Here is a 20,181-nt window from a genome sequence, read left to right as displayed (position 1 = left end):
AGTTCTAAAAGTATGTATGAATAGGAGATGAATTAATTTACAAAATATCACACAAAAAAAATACCAAGTCTGGAATTAAGAGTCCTTTTAAGGTTTATAGGAACTAATCATACCACGAATGGAAGCTATCTGGAACCAACCAGCCCCACTGTTCAGCTACCTTGCCCTGCCAGTGCCAAAGACACTTAGAATGGTATTTCCAGTTTAGACATTTTCAGACTGGTTTCTTTCTTTCTCTTTTATTATTTTATTTATTTTTTTAACATCTTTATTGGAGTATAATTGCTTTACAATGGTGTTTTCGTTTCTGCTTTATAACAAAGTGAATTAGCTATACATATACATATATCCTCATATCTCTTCCCTCTTGCGTCTCCCTCCCTCCCACCCTCCCTATCCCACCCCTCTAGGTGGCCACAAAGCACCGAGCTGATCTCCCTGTGCTATGCGGCTGCTTCCCACTAGCTATCGATTTTACATTTGGTAGTATATGTAAGTCCATGCCACTCTCTCACTTTGTCCCAGCTTACCCTTCCCCCTCCCTATGTCCTCAAGTCCATTCTCTAGTAGGTCTGTGTCTTTATTCCTGTCCTGCCCCTCCTACTGAACACTGGCAGAAGACTTCAGACCTTTCTTTCTTTCTTTTTTTAAAATTTTATTTATTTTTGGCTGCATTGGGTCTAGTTGCAGCACGTGGGCTCAGTAGTTGCAGCACGTGGGCCCTAGAGCGTGAGGGCTTAAGTAGTTGTGGCACATGGGCTCAGTAGTTGTGGCTCAGAGGCTCTAGAGCACAGGCTCAATAGTTGTGGCACACGGGCTTAGTTGCTCCGCGGCATGTGGGATCTTCCCGGACCAGAGATCCAACCCGTGTCCCCTGCATTGCCAGGCAGATTCTTAACCACTGCTCCACCAGGGAATTCCCTTCAGATTGGTTTCTAAAGACCCCTAGGGTTCCAGGTGCTGATGAGCTATATAGTATAAAGGTGGAGGCCAGGACTTTCCTGGTGGTTGAGAATCTGCCTGCCAATGCAGGGGACACGGGTTCGAGCCCTGGTACGGGAAGATCCCACGTGATGCGGAGCAGCTAAGCCCGTGCGCCACAACTACTGAGCCTGCGCTCTAGAGCCTCTGAGCCACAACTACTGAAGCGCCATGTGCCACAGCTACTGAAGCCCACACACCTAGAGCCCGTGCTCCACTAGAGAAGCCTCCGCAATGAGAAGCCTGCGCACCACAACGAAGAGTAGTCCCCACTCACCACAACTAGAGAAAGCCTGCACACAGCAACAAGGACGCAACACAGCCAAAAATAAAAAAAATTAAAAGAAAAAAAGATGGAGGCCATCCACCTCTTTCCCTTTCAGTCAAAGCATCGCTGATTATATTAGGGCTGTGCGGGGGAAGGGGGTTTCTAACTAACATGTAACCAGTTTGCAAAATCACTGCTCTGTATGAAATATCCTGACCTTACTTCTATACACAAATGCCACCAAAGTCAAAGTCTTCATGCTTATAGTCTCTGTGTGTGGAAAAAGAGTCTGAGGATGCTGAGGCATCCTTTGTTTGTTCATCGTGGTCAATGCCTGCCAGATTCCTTAATAGAAATTGTATCTACTTCTGGACACCACAATTTAAGAGAAAATACCGAGAGCTTGGAGAGAAGTCAGAGTACAGACGCAAAGACAATTACAGAGAATGAGACCTACGAGGAAACTAGAATTATTTTACTTTGAAAGAGAGAAGTCAGAACGGCAATTCATTAATGGTCTTCCAGAAATTAGGAATTATTACGTTGAGGTTAAGGATTGGATTTCCTTCATGTGCAAACATAGTCAAGTAAATACAGTTTCAGGTTTAGCAAGAAGAATATAGTGTAGAACCAAAAGAAAAAATAACAGTAAGATGCTAAGCCTCTTTAATCAAAGGAATAGATCACTCAGTACACTATGAAATTTTTTTTAAAGGCAGTATGAATCCCTAACTGTTTTGTGTATTAAATGTAATACTACCTGAAGGAACAAGGGTGAATTAAATGAACTTTGTTTTTCAACACTGTGACTCAGTGATTTACCTTTAAATTATATCAGACGGTATAGATTTCAAACAATTATTTTGAATTAGAGTCTCATAGCCTGATGCTGCCAGGAGAGGAGCTACTTTCTAATAATGTTAAGGAACTTAGTTGTGAGGAGGAATATTTATTCCAAGGGTCATGAACTCATATACCTACAGGGGCCCATGGGTATCACGAAGGAGTGATGCTAACAGCTTAGAATAATGAATTATGGAAGTTATGGTGTATTAGAAAGTGTACCTGTGTAAAGGGACAACAACTGCTGACTCTGGCCAGTGGTTATCATGTCGTTATGCGCCTATATTGCCAGATCTTTGGCTTTCTCAAGAAAAACTGGAAATCTAGAATAGGTGAAAGTTTTTAACATTGCCAAAATGCTGAGATTTATTAAAGTAGTACTGTTTAGGCAAAGCAATACACCTGTGTGGGCTGTAAGTTAGAAACCTTTGGTTAATTCTTTAGGTCACTAGTTAACCACCACGTTAGTTAGACAAACAAATGAAACAGAGCTGATTAAACTCTAAAACTTAGGAGAATCAATCTACTAAACCTTTGTAAGGCTTAATTAAGGTCCTTTCCAACTCGATGAATCTTTTGGTCTCCCCTTCCTTCTTCCCTGCTGTCAATATTGGGTGACTTATTCATTATAGGTATTGGGAATTTAAAGGAATTACTTATTTCCCTTAGCAACATAATTTTATTTAGTAAAAAACATCAAACACTTTGATTTAAAATAAAGGTTTTGTTGCTTTACTAAAGGTACTGCTGATGCTCTTAGATTTTTAGAAATGCACTTATAAATGGCATAGACATGTCACTTTGGATCTTTGAACTAACATTTGTTTGTAACATTGGCTGAATGAGGCATGCTTGACTCAAAAGCCTACTTACACTTTTACCATTTGGTGACATATTTTATTTCTCTTTTATAAAATATTTTAAAATAACCCACCTCCACATGGGTAAGGACAGCTGGATTTCTGAAATCCCCTTCCTTTCAGACAGGAGAATATGCCACAGATGAAGAGGAGGATGAGGTAGGACCTGTTCTTCCTGGCAGTGACATCGCCATTGAAGTCTTCGAGCTGCCTGAGAATGAGGACATGTTTTCCCCATCAGACCTGGACACAAGCAAGCTCAGTCACAAGTTCAAAGAGGTAAGTTGCTGATCTGCAAAGTATTTTTCTATAGCTGTCCATTTCATTATTAAGTATATATATTTGTTTGAAAAGTGTATTAAGAATAATCAGTTTTTTAAAGAAAGCCTTTCAATAACAGATTGTCCTGAATCTCATTGAATTTCAAGGCAAAAGTTAAGATCTCATTCCACTGTCATTAATTTAAATGCTTGTTATTTGTCATAGTGACAGTTTTTAACTTGTCTGTTCCATAGTTTCAAGCTATAGCTTAAATTTGCAGTTTTTGTGTCAAGGTTATATTTGTAAAGCTTTATGAAAGTTTTGGAACCTGGCTTTCCTCGAAGGCAGTGATTTCTAAAAAGGCTTTTGTTTTTCTTTTCCTTAAATAGACAAGGTTCCAACAGGGATCAGATGACATTCCCAAGTGGTTTAACTGAAGAAAGTTTAATGAATGAACTTTGAGTAGAGTTAAAAGAACTACCAAGGGATGGTGCAGTGTAGAGGGACCGGCCACAGGGGAAGTTGTTACCATCTTTTGGCTTAATGGGTAAAGAGGGAAAGAGATTACCTTTTTTTGAAGGAGGGCCATTCAACATCTGCAGTTTTGTAAGATGCAACCACTGCTAAAAACTACATCCTGGGGGTAAGGGTGATAATATACCAAGACCCTTCTGTCCTCTTGTTGATGCCTCCCATCAGCCTAACCCAGGCAGGGGAGCCTGGGAGATTCAGTCTTGAAATCTGAAGAGATTAGCCTCCTGAGGCAGGAGCTGTCAGAAAAGGGCCAGGAATGGATCCTGAGGGGGCGAATGCAGATAACCACAAAAACTCTTCTTCCAAATGAACTTCTCAGACCCCCAACTTGTAAAACAGAAACAGTGATGAATGGGTCCACAAGCATTTTATTCTTCATTGCTGTGTGGAACATCCTCCGTTGTTGGAAACAAGTATGTCATTATTTACAGCCTGTCCACAATAACCCTGAAGCACTGAGACTTGAAAACCATTGTTTTGTGGTTGCAAGTCTCTTAGGGACTTGACCACTTGGAAAATATATTCTCCTATTCATGAAAAACAAGGGTTATAATTGCAGATTTATAATTTATAAATTTATTTATAATTTCTAATTTTGATGTATTATAAACAGGTCAATTTTATATGTTCTCATGTTTTACCTAATACACCTAGTACATTGACTTACCTTTTTAATTCCCTATGACAAATTTATAGTAGTGAGACCAGTGTCAAAGTGAATGTACTTTTCAAATGTAAGTTTTTATTAAATAAAACAACTTATGTTCACTATAGAGTTTTAGAAAATACAGATTTGTATAAATGCCAAAAAATCATTCCTAATCCCAGTATTGTGGTATTTGGGATTGTAGGATGTATACTGTGTTAAATTCCTCCTCTTGATACTTAAAAGTGTATTATTAGGATTTTCCCATGTCATCAAATATCTTTCCATAAATGATGCTTATTTACTGTTTCATCTTATGGATCTTATATAATTTACTTAATTCTTTGCTTTGGAACATATCCTTTGTTTCCAGGTCTTTTTAAATTATTAAAAGTAATGTTGCAATAAATATTGCAATAAATTATCCTTAGGATAATTTCTTACAGTGGAATTATTAGATCAAAGAATATGAATATTTTGGGGACTTGTACTTAATGCCAAGTTGCCACCAGAATGGCTTTTCTTGGTAATATAGAAATTTATTGATGTCACCCAGTGGTTTCGAGTGCCCATTTCTCTTCCACATATTGTTATTAGTCAGGTTGAACCATTTCCATTTATATAGTTCACAGAGTCCTTGAGGCAAAATACATGGGTTTTTCAGATGATTTATGACTATTCCTAGTTCTAAATCAGATACAAACGTCTCAGTGACAATGAAGTACACTATTATATAATGATTAGAATTCTCTTATAGTAGAAGTAGCAATGCCTATCTTAGGACCATTTCTTATAAAGTCTTTCTAGATTAACTGATATCTTCAAACCAAAGAAAAATGCAGAAAAAGAAAGTTCTTCTGCAGGAAGTGACTGAGTGGGAGGAAGTGGTATAATCTGTTTCTCTTTGGCTCTGAATTGGCCCAATAATACATATTATCTGAAGAGTAGATGAACTATTTGTTCTTTAAGAAATCTTCCTTGAGAAAAGACAGTCTCTTCAATAAGTGTTGCTGGGAAAACTGGACAGCTACATGTAAAAGAATGAAATTAGAACACTCCCTAACACCATACACAAAAATAAACTCGAAATGGTTTGAAGACCTAAATGTAAGAGCAGACACTATAAAACTCTTAGATGAAAACATAGGAAGAACACTCTTTGACATAAATCACAGCAAGATCCTTTTCGACCCACCTCCTAGAGTAGTGGAAATAAAAACAAAAATAAACAAATGGGACCTAATGAAACTTAAAAGCTTTTGCACAGCAAAGGAAACTATAAACAAGACGAAAAGACAACCCTCAGAATGGGAGAAAATATTTGCAAGCGAATCAACGGGCAAAGGATTAACCTCCAAAATATATAAAAAGCTTATACAGCTCAATAACAAGAAAACAAACGACCCAATCAAAAAATGGGCAGAAGACCTAAATAGACATTTCTCCAAGGAAGACATACAGATGGCCAAGAAGCACATGAAAAGCTGCTCAATATCACTAATTATTAGAGAAATGCAAATCAAAACTACAATGAGGTATCACCTCACACCAGTTAGAATGGGCATCATCAGAAAATCTACAAACAACAAATGCTGGAGAGGGTGCAGAGAAAAGGGAACCCTCTTGCACTGTTGGTGGAAATGTATATTGATACAGCCACTATGGAGAACAGTATGGAGGTTCCTTAAAAAACTAAAAATAGAATTACCATATGACCCAGCAATCCCACTACTGGGCATATACCCAGAGAAAACCATAATTTTAAAAGACACATGCACCCCAGTGTTCATCACAGCACTATTTACAATAGCCAGGTCATGGAAGCAACCTAAATGCCCATCGACAGACGAACGGATAAAGAAGATGTGGTACATATGTACAATGGAATATTACTCAGCCATAAAAAGGAATGGAATTGGGTCGTTTGTAGAGACGTGGATGGACCTAGAGACTATCATACAGAGTGAAGTAAGTCAGAAAAAGAAAAATATTGTATATTAATGCATATATGTGGAATCTAGAAAAATGGTACAGATGAATAGGTTTTCAAGGCAGAAATAGAGATGCAGATGTAGAGAACAAATGTACGGACACCAAGGGGGAAAAGAGGGTGGTGGTGGTGGGATGAACTGGGAGATAGGGATTGACATGTATACACTAATATGTATAAAATAGGTAACGAATAAGAACCTGCTGTATTTAAAAAAAAAAAAAGACCCTAGGACCTTCTAGGAAATGTAAGAGGACTCAGTCATATTCAGTAGATGCCCCTGCCTTGCTTATATTCCTGATTTTACTGATTGTAGCTTGTATTGTTTTCCTCATCTCATTCTTGCTACACTTTGGGAAATCCTCACATATTTTGCACTAATTAGTATAACACTCTCAATTTAGTGTGTCTCTTTGTTATTGTCCACTCACCTTCCCATCTTCTGACATACATCTAATGAAAGGAATAGAGGAATAAAGAGCTGTGATCATTCACAAATGTCCTTGATAGTTGCCCATGGGATTCCAAGGGTCTTCTAAAGTATTATATTTTTGTTTGTTTTATGTTTGTGGTTGCAGTTGTGGTTGATGCTGCTGTGATTTTGGTGAGCCTCTGATAAATCTGTTCAAATAAATTCTTGTTCCAATCAAAAAAAAAAGAGAAAAGAACAATACCATGTGGTTTCACTTATATGTGGAATCTAAAAAAAAACAAAAAACAAAAAACTTCTTTGAATGTTGTAACTCTCAATCCAACTTTGAGGCAGTGAGGACAAGGTTGTGTACCCTGGCAAAAACCTATTATATAGCTCTTGCATGTTGCCAGGTAAGCATGACCCCTACTCTTTGTTAGATAATTGAGCTGGAAATAGGGTACACGTTTTTTTAGTGGAAGCTAAAGAGCCTAAAAAGCAGAAATAGTATATGGAAGGTTATAGCCTCCATTTTCTGAATTGAGCCAAGGACTCAGTCAGTGCTCCATAAATATTGTTTGAAGTTGACTCCATAGTGCAGACAGCTGCGTGATCTGGACCCGGGGCTGGCAAACTATGGCCCATTGGCCAAATTGGGCCTGCTGCCTTTTTTTGTAAATAAAGCTTTATTCAGACACAGCCATGGATGTGCATTTATTTATTGTTTGTGGTTGCTTTTATTCTACAACAGTAAAGCTGAGTAGTTGTACAGAGACCATATGGCCTCCAAATCCTAAATTCTTTGGACTTTTACAGAAAGTGGCTGCTGGCGTTGGTGTAGGCTGCTCCATGATCTGGACCCATTCTATATAGCATGGCTGATTTCGTTTTAGCCTGAGTAACCAAATCTGTAGTTTTAATTTTGGCTTTTAAGAATTGGAGGTTTGTCACCACCTCTAGAACAGACAAATACCACATCATTTCACTTCTAATCCTTTTATTCTCTTTTGTTTTATATTTAACATATGAATATATTTATTTCTTCAGGAGATTGCTACTCAGTATCAACTGTGTGGCCCTCTGTCACAGGATTTGTATCTCGTACGCTGCCACTACCACAGTTTGAAATTTCTTTATGTGATTAACATACACGCCCAAATACTGTACAGGGTTAGATATTTTTCACAAGATTATACACAAAACCTGGGGTGGAGGTGGAGAGTCATTTTGTGTTGGAATCTGTAGAAAGTCTCATATTACATAGAGTTCTCTTAATTACATTATTTCAAGCAAAAGTATATGTTACACTGTTTGGGCAAAGCAAATTAGACTAACATTCTCTCAGTCATTCCTACTTTTAGCCCATTATGTATCTTGCTAGACTAGATCTAAGCTCCTCTGTTTTTGCTGAATATTGTACCCACATTCTTTGCACGGTTCTTGGCATAGAGTTAGTGGTTAAATATTTGGTGAATGAATGGTATCAAGCATATACTAGAATTTGTTGTATAAACAAGACAGCTCCCTAATTTAATTTTCCCAAAGAGCTGACAAGGGGGCTAGCACTTTTATTACATGCTCATTTACCCATTTCCTTCTGCTTGGAGGCCCAGCGTTATTATCTACAGTATTTGTGCCTTAACACTCTGGACTGCTTTTGGTCTTCACATTGTGTTCCACTTTCTCATTAATTTTTGGTGCCGTACTGTTAGAATATATATAAAGCATTGATGGGATAAATCAGATCCATCTAACTCTTCTCTTCAGAAATTCCATTACTTTTCAACTTATTCAAGAAAACACTTGAATCACTTTAACTCCCTTGAAAAAACTTCCTTGCATTTTCGTACTGTAATTACATTAAGATAGTAAATTACTTGCAGAAAGCTGGCATTTTTATCACATTGACTCTTTTAATCCAAGTTTATGGAATGTATCTGTTTAATTCAAGCCTTTTTTTCCTGACCCTTTCTCAAATTTTATAGTCCCCTCTATTACATAAATGTCACCTAAGAAAATCTTAACTAGAGTGGATTAATCAAAAGCTGCCACAAAGGTTATATTAGTTCCAATATAAGTTGAGAAGTCTTCTTTATTTTTCATTTTCAGAAATGACTTTTATAAGAGACACTTAATGACTTGCATAAGATGGCAATTTCTGTTCCCTGAAAGTTTGTTATTACTCAGCTGTAAAACCATCTGTGCCTTTGTGGAGGAAGATTTGAAATACTTTTTTACAATAGCTATTAGTCTTTTCAAGTTTTTCTTGGGCCAATTTTGGTATTTTGTATTTCTCAAGAAATTCATATATTTCCTCTAGGCATTCATATTTATTAACTTATATTTTTATAATATCGCTTTAAAATACTGAAATCTTTAGTATCTATAACTAGTTCCTTTTTTTATTCTTTTCTTTCTTTGAGTACTTTCAATTTTTTCTCAGTGTTTTTTTTCTAGAATTTATCTGTCATGTTAGCTTTACATTTCTTTCTTTCTTTCTTTTTTTTTTTTTTTTTTTGCGGTACGCGGGCCTCTCACTGTTGTGGCCTCTCCTGTTGCGGAGCACAGGCTCCGGAGGCGCAGGCTCAGCGGCCATGGCTCACGGGCCCAGCCACTCCGCGGCATGTGGGATCCTCCCGGACCGGGGCACGAACCCGTGTCCCCTGCATCGGCAGGCGGACTCTCAAACACTGTGCCACCAGGGAAGCCCTACATTTCTTTTTAAATTAAAAAATACTTATTATTTCCTACCAATATCTTTATTTTTCCTCCTTTTTTATTTTTTGGCATTAATCAGTTACACTTGGTACATTTACTTTTGATAACCCTTACAGTCTGATAAGTCTATTTAAAGCTGTAATTTTTTTCTGAATATTGCTTTAGCTACATGTCACAATTTTTTTTTTTACATTTAGAATGCCACTGCCATTTAGATGTAATTTCTTTTGCAATTTCCTCTTTAACACAAGAATTATGTAGTGGCATATTTTACTTTCCACACATAACAACTTTATTTTGCTATCCTTTTGTTATTGGGTTCTAATTTTATCACACTATTCAGAAAACATATTCCTAGCTATTTAGAATTTTCAAGACATCTTTTGTAACTTAATTTTCAAGACATCTTTTGTAACTTAATTCATAAATAGTTGTATTTAAATATTTCTCATGTATGTAAAAAGCAAACATATTCTGTGCTTGGGTATGAAATTTACATAAGTTAAATTTATATAGATAAGATTAATAATACAGACACACATGTCTTCTCTGCTGTGTGGCTTAGATTTTGTTGGCTTGATGTACTAATTCTAAAAAGCATATGTTAAAGTTGCCAGCTACAGTTGTTTCTTTCTTCCTATAATTCTAGCAATTGTAGTTTTATACATTTTAAATCTTTGTTGTTAGCTGCCTATATGTTCAGGATTATTACAGCTTTTCAATTTATTGTAACATCTTCCTTGTTTCTAATGAGGCATTTTACTCCAAATTCTATTTTGTCTGATAGTAAAAATTCAACACTGGCTTCCTTTTGCTTCATATCTGCTTCACAGTATCTATTTCTTCCATCTCTTTGTTTTCAGCCATTCTGTATCCTTTTGCACAATTGTGTTTCCTTCAGTCAACCTATTCCTAAATCCTTTATACTACTCTAGGAGTCTTTGTCAGTTAATTGGTGAGTTTACCCCATTTATATTTACTTTAATCATTTTAATATTAGAACTTACATCTACCACCTTATTTCATATATTACAGTTACCATGCTTCTTGTTTTGATCTTTTTACCTACTTGCCATTAGATACATCAAATTTTCATCTGCAGCTTAAAAGTTATACATTTTTATTCTACTCTTCTAGAGATTACCCTTGAGTAACTTTGACTCAGTCTTAGGATATTTTCTCCCAGCAACATAGAAAGGAGATCAGCAGCTATGTCTTTACCATTTAACAAAATGATAGCCATAGCATATGTTTATCTACCTCTCCTCTCCTCTCATTCTAATTATCGTGACACAGGAATGATAATTAGCTGGTTTTAATACTTTGATTCACAACCTTTTCCCCTGAAAATGTTGTAGGGCAAGCTTCATTGTTTTGAACTAGCATTGCATACTGTAAAGGAAAAGTCTAATGACAACAGATATTTGGATGCTTGTATTACTTTAACCTTGTACTTTAAATTTTTTATCACAATTTCTTTTTTTTTTAAACAACTTCATTGGAGTATAATTGCTTTACAATGTTCTGTTAGTTTCTGCTGTATAACAAAGTGAGTCACCTATATGTATACATATATCCCTATATCCCCTCCCTCTTGTGTCTCCCTCCCACCCTCCCTATCCCACCCCTCTAGGTGGTCACAAAGCACCAAGCTGATCTCCGTGTGCTATGCGGCTGCTTCCCACTAGCTAGCTATTTTACATTTGGTAGTGTATGTATGTCCAGGCCACTCTCTCACTTTGTCCCAGCTTACCCTTCCCACTCCCCGTGTCCTCAACTCCATTCTCTACGTCTATGTCTCTATTCCTGTCCTGACCCTAGGTTCTTCAGAACCTTTTTTTTTCCTTTTAGGTTCCATATATATGTGTTAGCATATGGTATTTGTTTTTCTCTTTCTGACTTACTTCACTCTGTATGACAGATTCTAGGTCCATCCACTTCACCTCAAATAACTCAATTTCGTTTCTTTTTTATGGCTGAGTAATATTCCACTGTATATATGTGCCACATCTTCTTTACAGTTTCTTGAAGTAGGCCTCCTTTCATTAATTTTTTTCTTCCAATCTGCTTTCCTTGTTTTATGTTTTCATTTTAGTCTATGAATATTTGCTTCATTTAAAAATTTTTTTCAGTTTCTGTTTCTTTTCTAGAAACCCTGTCTTCAGTATTATCTTTTTTATGTCTCTTTTCTGTTTTTTTCTATTTCTGACATTGTTCTCAAATGTGTCCTCTCATGTCAATGATTCAGTTTTCTGTAGCATTAAATATGCTTTCAACTTCAAGTTCAGGTATGCTCTTTAGCACCTCTAAAATGACTTTTAATTACATTTTTGGTTTCCTTACTCTCCACTTATTCCTCATGCTTCTTCACTTTCTCTTCATCCTGGTGTTCCATAGAGTTACTTTAAAATGTCTTTTTATTTATGGGATACATAATTTTCACAGGTTTACTTATTTGAATTTTCAAGTTGATACTCTCTTTTCCTTGATCTGAAGTATTTAGTAATAGGCTCAGTTTTGCCTTTTTCTCATTTATTTATCTTGAAATGAGGCAAAAACCTTTTTTTGTATTCAAGCAGCAATTAGCCACTTTTAAAAATTACGAATTCCATTTCCAGACCTACATCAGGAGGACATATCTATGTGCCTAGTTTCCAGCCTGGTGGCTATTTTCTGACAACATATCATCTAAAGCAGTTCTCTGTACTAAGGTGGGATATCCAAATCTCGCCACTCAGTTCTTGAAGTTAAAGGGAAAAAAAAAAGTTATTCCTTGCTATCAAAGCACTTACTGTGACTGCCCCTGTCTGTATTGCTGCACTTTGGGGTCTGCAGGTGAAAGTAGGCAATGTGCCACTATCAGCCACCGTTCCTGCACTCTTTTCCTCATCTAGCAGTTGCTTTCTGAATGAATATGGAAGGTGGAGAGTTAGAGAACCTGGTTTGAGGACAGCTCCTGGGAAGGACAGTAGAGGTTGCCCATCTTCCTCACTGCGTAGACCTGGTATCTCAAGCAATCAGTGAGAGCGACACAAAGCATCTCCCTGTCTTGGGAGTGAAGCTTGGATAGATTTTTCTTAATTCAACTTCATGACTCCTTCATATTCTAGTAACAGTTGTTTCTAGTTTCAGTGTCAATTTGGTTGTGAGTTTTTCTTTTGTAATGTGATTTCACTGGAAATTTAGTGGGAAGTAGGAAGAGGCTGAATCGGAAACTGCTGGCCAGGTGCCATTTCAGTGGACTGTGCAGTGCTTCCCCTCCACCATTCCTTCTCGGGAGCCATAGATATCAGCTCCCAGTAAAAACAGTTCTGCATTTGTCTTGAGGAAAAAATATGGAGTGTAAAAAATTGTGTTATTTTGCTTACTTAAGTCATAGAGAATCTATGAAAAGTAATCTAGAAGAAGTTATTAATGCATTAGATAGTAATCTTTATGGAACTTCCCATTAATATGTAGAGAAGGTAAAAAATGTTATGTACTTAACGAGAAACAGATACTTAAAGAGTAGCTGTAATTACAGGCTGTCACCTACATCCAGCACCTTCACCATCAATAACCAGTTTATGGCACCTCCTTAGAGAGTGACCCTGTACTGCACATACGGCAGTTAGTGTTCCATTCACATGAGGTTACAATATCATTCAGTCAGCTGATTTCAGCTAGTTTTGCATAATGTTTCCTGAGAAAAAGACTTTTGTTAATATAAAGGTAGGTACCATATATAAACCTTTGAGCAGAAATTATAAAGCAATATGGCATAGTTTCATTTTAACAGCACCGAAGTATAGGCAAAAACAGCACTTATTTCTTCTTTTGTGGAACTTACACTGTCATGGGTAAGACAGACTGCAGTCAAATTATCACAGAGATCATTGTAAAAATTCTGATTCCAATGCTGAAACTACTTCATAAAGTTGTATGCAAATATCAGTTATTATTTTGCCCTTCTAAAGTAAAAACAGAGAATGTCGCTCTTATCCGTAAAATCTCCAGTACAAGAGCGCCCTTAAAATCTTTCCTGCGAAGATAACATTTTTCCTTTTTAAAGAAAAATGTTTTTCATGCTTGCACAGGATAAGTAAAGAGTGCAGAAGTTCGGTTTTACAACGTTTATGCGTAAGGATGTTTCTATTTCTAGTGCAGTTATATTTGGATTATATTGATTCAGTGATGTGAGTACATGTGCTGTACTCATATTTTTGAAAGAAATAAACAGAAAATAAACACAGCAGGTACACCTGCAGAATGTTATATGAGAGCTCCTGTTCTCCATAGGAGTGTGTGTGTTTATTTGTGCTGTAATCCTGTGGTGGATATTGATGCCATTCATGTTCAAGATGACAGAAGAGATGAAAGAGATTGATCTTATAAGTTGAGAGACACTGACCTGCAGTCCTTAACCTTTTCTTTTTATTTGTATCCTCCCTTCCCAAGTCTTTTCACCAAACCTAGATTCTCTGAAGCCCAAAAGGTCCAACAGGTATTTCAGGCTCTGTTTCTATTAACCAGCCCTGTAGACCCTGCCCCCTGCAGTCAGCCTGACCAGTCTCGGGGGTTGTCTGCAAACCCTTACAGCTGTACTCTGGAAAGCCTATTAAACGTGAAAGGAGAACTGCTCTAGAATAAGAAAACTCAACTTTGTATGCACTGTGCTTCTTTTGTCAAGTCACTTCACCTCTTTGAACAGCAGTTTCCTCTTGCTCGTGAAATGGAGGTATCCCAGGCCCATCGTGCCCACTTTGCCTGGGAGGCAGGGTCCATAGTAGGCCGAAGCCGCAGGTCACCTGAAGTTTCTCTCCAAGATTTTTTTGAGGCATCTGGGAACTTCTCTCAGGAGGTGGTACATATTAATTTCCCTGTAGTAAGTGTTTCGAAGTTAGGTTCTATGTCGCTTTCGTGTATCCTCAACAACTAGCACAGCACCTGGCACACAGTCTCATTCAGTAAATGCTGGTTGAATAATGAGGGAGAGATTTCTTTCTAAGTTCCATGACTCATAACAGCTGACTGAGCACCATGTTGTATGTAGTGCCAGAATACTCAGCCTACCAGAAGTGATCCGTGGTTTCCAGGTGGAGTCCTAGTTTCTCATCTGGGAGGTCACAATGATCACATATGCCTCAGGGTTTCTGTGATGATCAAATGAAAAATGTATTCCAAAGCTGGTTCAGATGAGGGGCATAAGGAAGGGAGGAACAGAGGTAGGTGGAGTCAGACCTGGGATAATTTCCATTCCACCACCTGCTTCTGCTGGGAACTTGAAGAAGCCATGTAACTTCTCTGAGCCTCTTTCCCTGTCTGAACAGCGAGGTTAACAGTGCCTGTCCTGCCTCGCTTACAGATTCATTTGCAGTGAGGAAGATGATGAAAAAAGGGAAAAAGGGTCCTACGAATGTAAGAAACTTAGTATTAGAGGAGAGGACTGTGGACTGGAATTCGTAAAACCTGGCTTTGACACTTACTAGCTCTGCAGCTTAAACTACTGAAACACAGTTTCTTCCTATATAAAATGAAAGTGTTAGATTAGTTTATTTTTATTGCTTTTCCTGTTAATAGTGGTGGATTTGTAGAAGTTCTCTTCATGTGCATGCAGGATTAAAATAATCACATATCTATAATTTTCAGCCTTATGAGTACTGGGGGAAACCTCACACTAAAACCTTTGTCCATCTTCTGAATAATGTCTGAATTTACAGACCTCATTCTGCTTTCCTGTAGCTAAAGGATTGGGCTATACCGAGTAACACTTCAAGCTTTTATCAGTGTCCTCACCTCACCGCTTACGAGTTCAGCTGTCTTCTGTTATCTGTTTCGCTAAGATGGGAGGGGCAGGATAACTGAAAATCAACTTGGCTTCTTCGCAGTTTCACGTCAGTTTGTCCCACACACCAGCGGATTAGTCTAGTGTATGCATTCATAGGGATGAAAATGCTGGCTTGGAACGAGAATTCCTAGACTCTGCCGCCTTGACAACCATCTCCAGGCCCTTCATTTCGTAAGTGTCACACCTGGAGTACTTACAGGGGCCTTGGGGTTCTTCCCACCTAGCCCTCTCATTTTTCATATGGGAAACCGGGGCCCAGAGAAGTAGCTTGCTAGAGAACATGGCGATTTGAACAAAGAAAATCCAAAGTCCCAGCAAGTTGTATTGCAATATATTACCCTACAGGGAGTTAACCACGGAGAAAATAAGATACGGCAGTTCCTCCTAGTTGCGGTGTTCATCAAAAAGTCTGCCTTTTTGATTTCTTGCTACTCTTCAGCTTAGAACCAGAGGGCTTTTATTTCAGGTGCAACATTTTACAGCATTTAGCGCTTTTAACTGAGAAGTAGAGTTAGGGTAATCACATCTGAGTTCTTCAAATCATTCTTAGTCTTGGCTAACTTTATAGAGGACTTACTCTATGCTAGACACTGTGCTAACAGAGTACTTCCTCTTTAGAGACTGTTAGAGCACAGAAGGCCCTGGGAACAGGGAGGGTGAAAGGAGCAAGAGCCGAAGAGGCAAGAGTGACCAGGTCTGAAAGCAGGAGAGTGGGGCAGAATCACATCTGAAAGTTTCAAGGTCACCCCTCAGCAGGAGCAGAGCTGTAGCTGCAGAGCCCGGAAAGCTGAAAGCATCCCGGAGGGGGCATTTTGCAGGGAGCGTGGGGCCTCTCAGTTTCTGGGCTTTTATTCATCAGCATCTAAGGGTGTTGAATGAACCCTGTCCTTGATTCTAACTTCTTTCCCTCGTCATCCTTCCCATACGCCCCTGCTGGCCAGGTGAAAACCAAGGAAGTACAGATTACAAACCAGAGAGAAAGCTGAGGGTTATGAGGTGGTGTGATCTCCAAAGGTTCACATTTCTGTCTTTTCATTAGCCGTCTTTCTGATAAGAAAATCTTGGACTTATTTGATTACAGTAATATGGGAAGTTTACAGTCCCTCTGTACAATCCTAAATTCAAAATGCTCTGAGACAGTTTTTTAAAATAATTTTGTGGAACAATCACTTGGGTAGTAAATCTGACCGAAACTGACAGGATGCTACAGTCTTTAGGTACCTCCCTTAGTGAGAATATTCACATGTTTGGTGGCAAACATATTCATGTGTCTCATTACAGAGTTGCCTCCACAGACCCTGCTGTGGGCAAAAAGCAATTTATGGAAAAATGCATTTTACTGCATTTCTGAAATTGAAAGAACTCGGAATTCCAAAACCATCTGGCCCCAAGGATTTTAGAAAAGTGATTTTCAACACATAAAAAGTTTTCCGTAAATTTTGGTGTACTTATTTATCCCTTAAGGAATGAACGTTTCCTTCGTTTTTCTTCCCTATTGAAGAAAAAGGGGGGGGGAGGGGAGAAGCAAAACAAGTCTAAATGGTGGCTCTCAGGAGAATAAACTGTAGCTGAAGCTTTGGGGGTGGGGGTCTAAGGTCCTCAATAGGAGTAGATCTTTTAAAGGACAGAAAACTAGATCTGTACTTTCCTGCAATTAAAAAAAAAAATTACAGATTTCGCCGCGGGACTGCATCATCCTCTTCTCCAGCTTTGCAGTAGCCTGAGCTGTAAAAGAGCTGCTAAGCCTAAAATGCGTGCGACTCACGGAACCAGAGCGCCACCTTTCTTCCAGATTTGGAATTGAAGCTTCCCGCGGCCACGGGCTGACTTGCCTGCCGAGGCTTGTTCAATCCACAAGACTGCAAGGAAACAATTCCTTGACCCTCAAATCATAAAGGAAGAGCTGCAAAGAGGGCAAGAAAATGTGTTTCCTTCTCTTTGGTCCCTGAGCAATTAAATTCGTAACCTAATCTGATGTTAGGGAGTGTGAGCCATAAACCCCATGTTTAATTAGTTTGCACCTAGAGTCATTTTACACACTAGACATTTTAATTTACAACCTGCTGCATTGCAGCACTTTTCTAGGCCTTCAGCTATATAATAAGGTATTCTGCTAGCTGCTGAAGCTTTAAAAATATAGATACACTTAGTTCAGATTTTTTCTTCCTTTTCCATTTTCAGTTGCAAATCAAACATGCAGTTACAGAAGCAGAGATTCAAAAATTGAAGACCAAGGTAAGCACCAATACATGATGTTTGAATTGTACTTTTTAAACTTCAGATGCTATGAATAAATTCAACCCGAGGACTAAAGGAATTTGTTTCTGTGCATTTGAAAGAATACAAATGTGAGAGATTCATTTCCACTGTTAGCGGAAAATCCTGCCAGTGCATACTCTTAGGGGGTCAGCACCACCATACCCCTCAGTGAAAATAGCACAGTATTTTTAAATTACATATTTGCACACATGTGGCCCGTTCCCTCTGAGCTTTCCTCAAAAAGTAAATGTTTATGTGGTGGTGTGATAAATTGGGAGATTGGGATTGACATATATACACTAATATGTATAAAATGGATAACTAATAAGAACCTGCTATTTAAAAAAATAAATTAAATTAAATTAAAAAGTAAATGTTTATAATAGTTCAAGAATCCAAATTACATTTTGACCACTAATTCCTTAAGCACAAGCCGTTATACTGTATCTCTTTATCTTATCTTAAATGTTTAATTATTTTTAACTTATTCATCAGAGATAATGTATTTTAACATAGCACATTACTTATCTTTCACAGAGAAAACTTCCAATGTCTAGTAATTAAATATTATGAAATTTAATTAATATATGAATAATTTATTTTAGGTGCCAGGTGCTACCAGAAATCTTTAGACAAGTTTAGTTCATGTTATTTAAATCTGTGGGGAAATATAGGTCTTGATTAAAGGAGTATATGTTTTTAGTTTATATATGAAATAATATATAATTCAGAAGGGCATTTTTAATTGGTAAATTATAAGGTACTTGTAAGTTTCTTGAACAGTGTTTAGTTTTATCAAGTACATAATTTCAAAGATTTAAAAATATCTTTTGAGTTACTTTAAAAACACAATAATCTTTATTTTTTATGGTCTTTTAAAAATTGAGACATAATTGTTCTCACACTACTAACAGTCCGTTTCCCTGTTCACATTAGATACACTTGTTTTGGTTTTTCCATGTGTTTTAAATGGAGATGAATTAGCAAGGCTATTTTGGTTAAATGGTATTTTTAGCTAATAACTCTGCAGCTCTTTAGTCAAAACATGTCTCTACATCATTCATGGTTTCAACCAAGCTCTGTGAATAATAAGTTTTAAATTAGTAGTGGTTGGTAAATAAACAACTCAAACACAAAACATTGCTTAATAAAAGATGCAGCAAATACCCAGTCCTGTTTTAAATTGCCATGTTTCTTGTCATAGAATGGAAGAATAGAAGATTTTTTTTTAGTTAGGTACAATCAGGGAAAAAGATTCACCTGGGATTGCAAGTGCTTTAACAAAGCTTATGTGTTAGATATTTAATCTAGAAAATTCTATAAATTAGTATTTTATATTTTTCTCAATATTATATTGGCATATAATAGCCATAGATTAGCTTGTTTTACTATGACTCTTTATATCCAAGTTGATAATAGAATTCCTAATCTTGAAATGTTTTTGACTACTTTTTACTTTGTAACCTGTTTTGCCAATGTGTTTAGTTTAAAATATACATAAAAATATATATTTCCACTTTCCGAATGATTTTGGAATGTTTTAGATTTTGAAAATTGATAGTTTATAATGCCTCTGCATCCTTTTGAACTTTAACAGAGGCATGTGAAGTAGATGAAGCACTCATTTAAAGGTTAGCTGGTTATTGTGAATAAATGACCTTTGACCCCTTACCTGAGAGATCAGTCTTGAATTTCTTCAGAAATGAGGGATTTGGACCAGTGTGTTGTCTGTTCCTAAGCTTCCCTGAAAGCAGAAACCACGAGAAGCTGCCTTTCTGTCCCATCAGAGAGATTTAAATTAATTCAGCAATCATTTATATTTTTACTCACACTGTCTTTTATACTTTTATTCAAATCAGGATTTATTAGGCTCTAGAAACTCAGAACAGTGTCAGCAAAATAATGAGCTACAAGCTATGTTCATGTCAGTTGAAATAAAAGATGTGATAATATCATCAAAAGGGATAGAAACAAAGTAAAAATCACTTTTATCAGATTATTATGCCCAAGGAGCTGTTCCAAGCATGCTGATGTGTTATATCACAGTTCTGATTAAAGATAACATAATTTAGTCTTAGAGGACTTCAGTTACTTGTCCAAGGTTTAAAGGCCAATAATGGCAGAGCCTGGAATTCAAATCTAAACTGTATGACTCCACGGTCCCCCTCTTATCCATTAGGCCATACTGTGTGCTTCTGCCCCTCTCTCCCTCCCAGCTTGCCTCTCCCCACTCCCTTTTTAGTTAACTTTTCATTTATAATTATATGTTAAAAAAAAAAAAAAAAGAAAAACTCTAAAAGAAAGCGTGTTGAAGTTCATTGGATAGAATCAAACTCTAAAACACTTTTTCCTGCTCGGAGAATTTCATACACCACATAGTGTGATGGAAAGATCATGGGAGTTGGAATCAGATCCATGTTTTGTCATTTATCAGATGCGTGACCTTGTACAAACATTTTCACTTTTCAAGGCCTCCATTTCATAATCTGTGTAATAATGAAAATAATACTTGCTCTTCTCATCTCAGTGTGTTTGATGATTTGAATATATGTAACAATGGAATTTAAAATACACTATAAAAA

The 20,181-nt window shown here is 37.3% G+C and overlaps 1 protein-coding gene across 4 annotated transcripts in view; it reads left to right on the top strand.

Annotated features, from left to right (window-relative positions):
* The window catches only part of PPP1R9A (protein phosphatase 1 regulatory subunit 9A), a 311,948-nt gene that overhangs the window by 235,136 nt on the left and 56,631 nt on the right, over window positions 1-20,181 (top strand). For all 4 annotated transcript variants that reach the window (XM_065883481.1, XM_065883482.1, XM_065883479.1 and 1 more), the window contains 2 exons: window positions 3,076-3,231; window positions 17,522-17,575. In XM_065883481.1, the coding sequence (XP_065739553.1) occupies window positions 3,076-3,231; window positions 17,522-17,575 (210 nt within the window). The remainder of the gene's footprint in view (window positions 1-3,075; window positions 3,232-17,521; window positions 17,576-20,181) is intronic.

The sequence above is a fragment of the Phocoena phocoena genome, chromosome 9 (assembly GCF_963924675.1).
Source record: "Phocoena phocoena chromosome 9, mPhoPho1.1, whole genome shotgun sequence".
NCBI classification, from domain to species: domain Eukaryota; kingdom Metazoa; phylum Chordata; class Mammalia; order Artiodactyla; family Phocoenidae; genus Phocoena; species Phocoena phocoena.
This window is presented reverse-complemented; position numbering and strand designations above follow the sequence as displayed.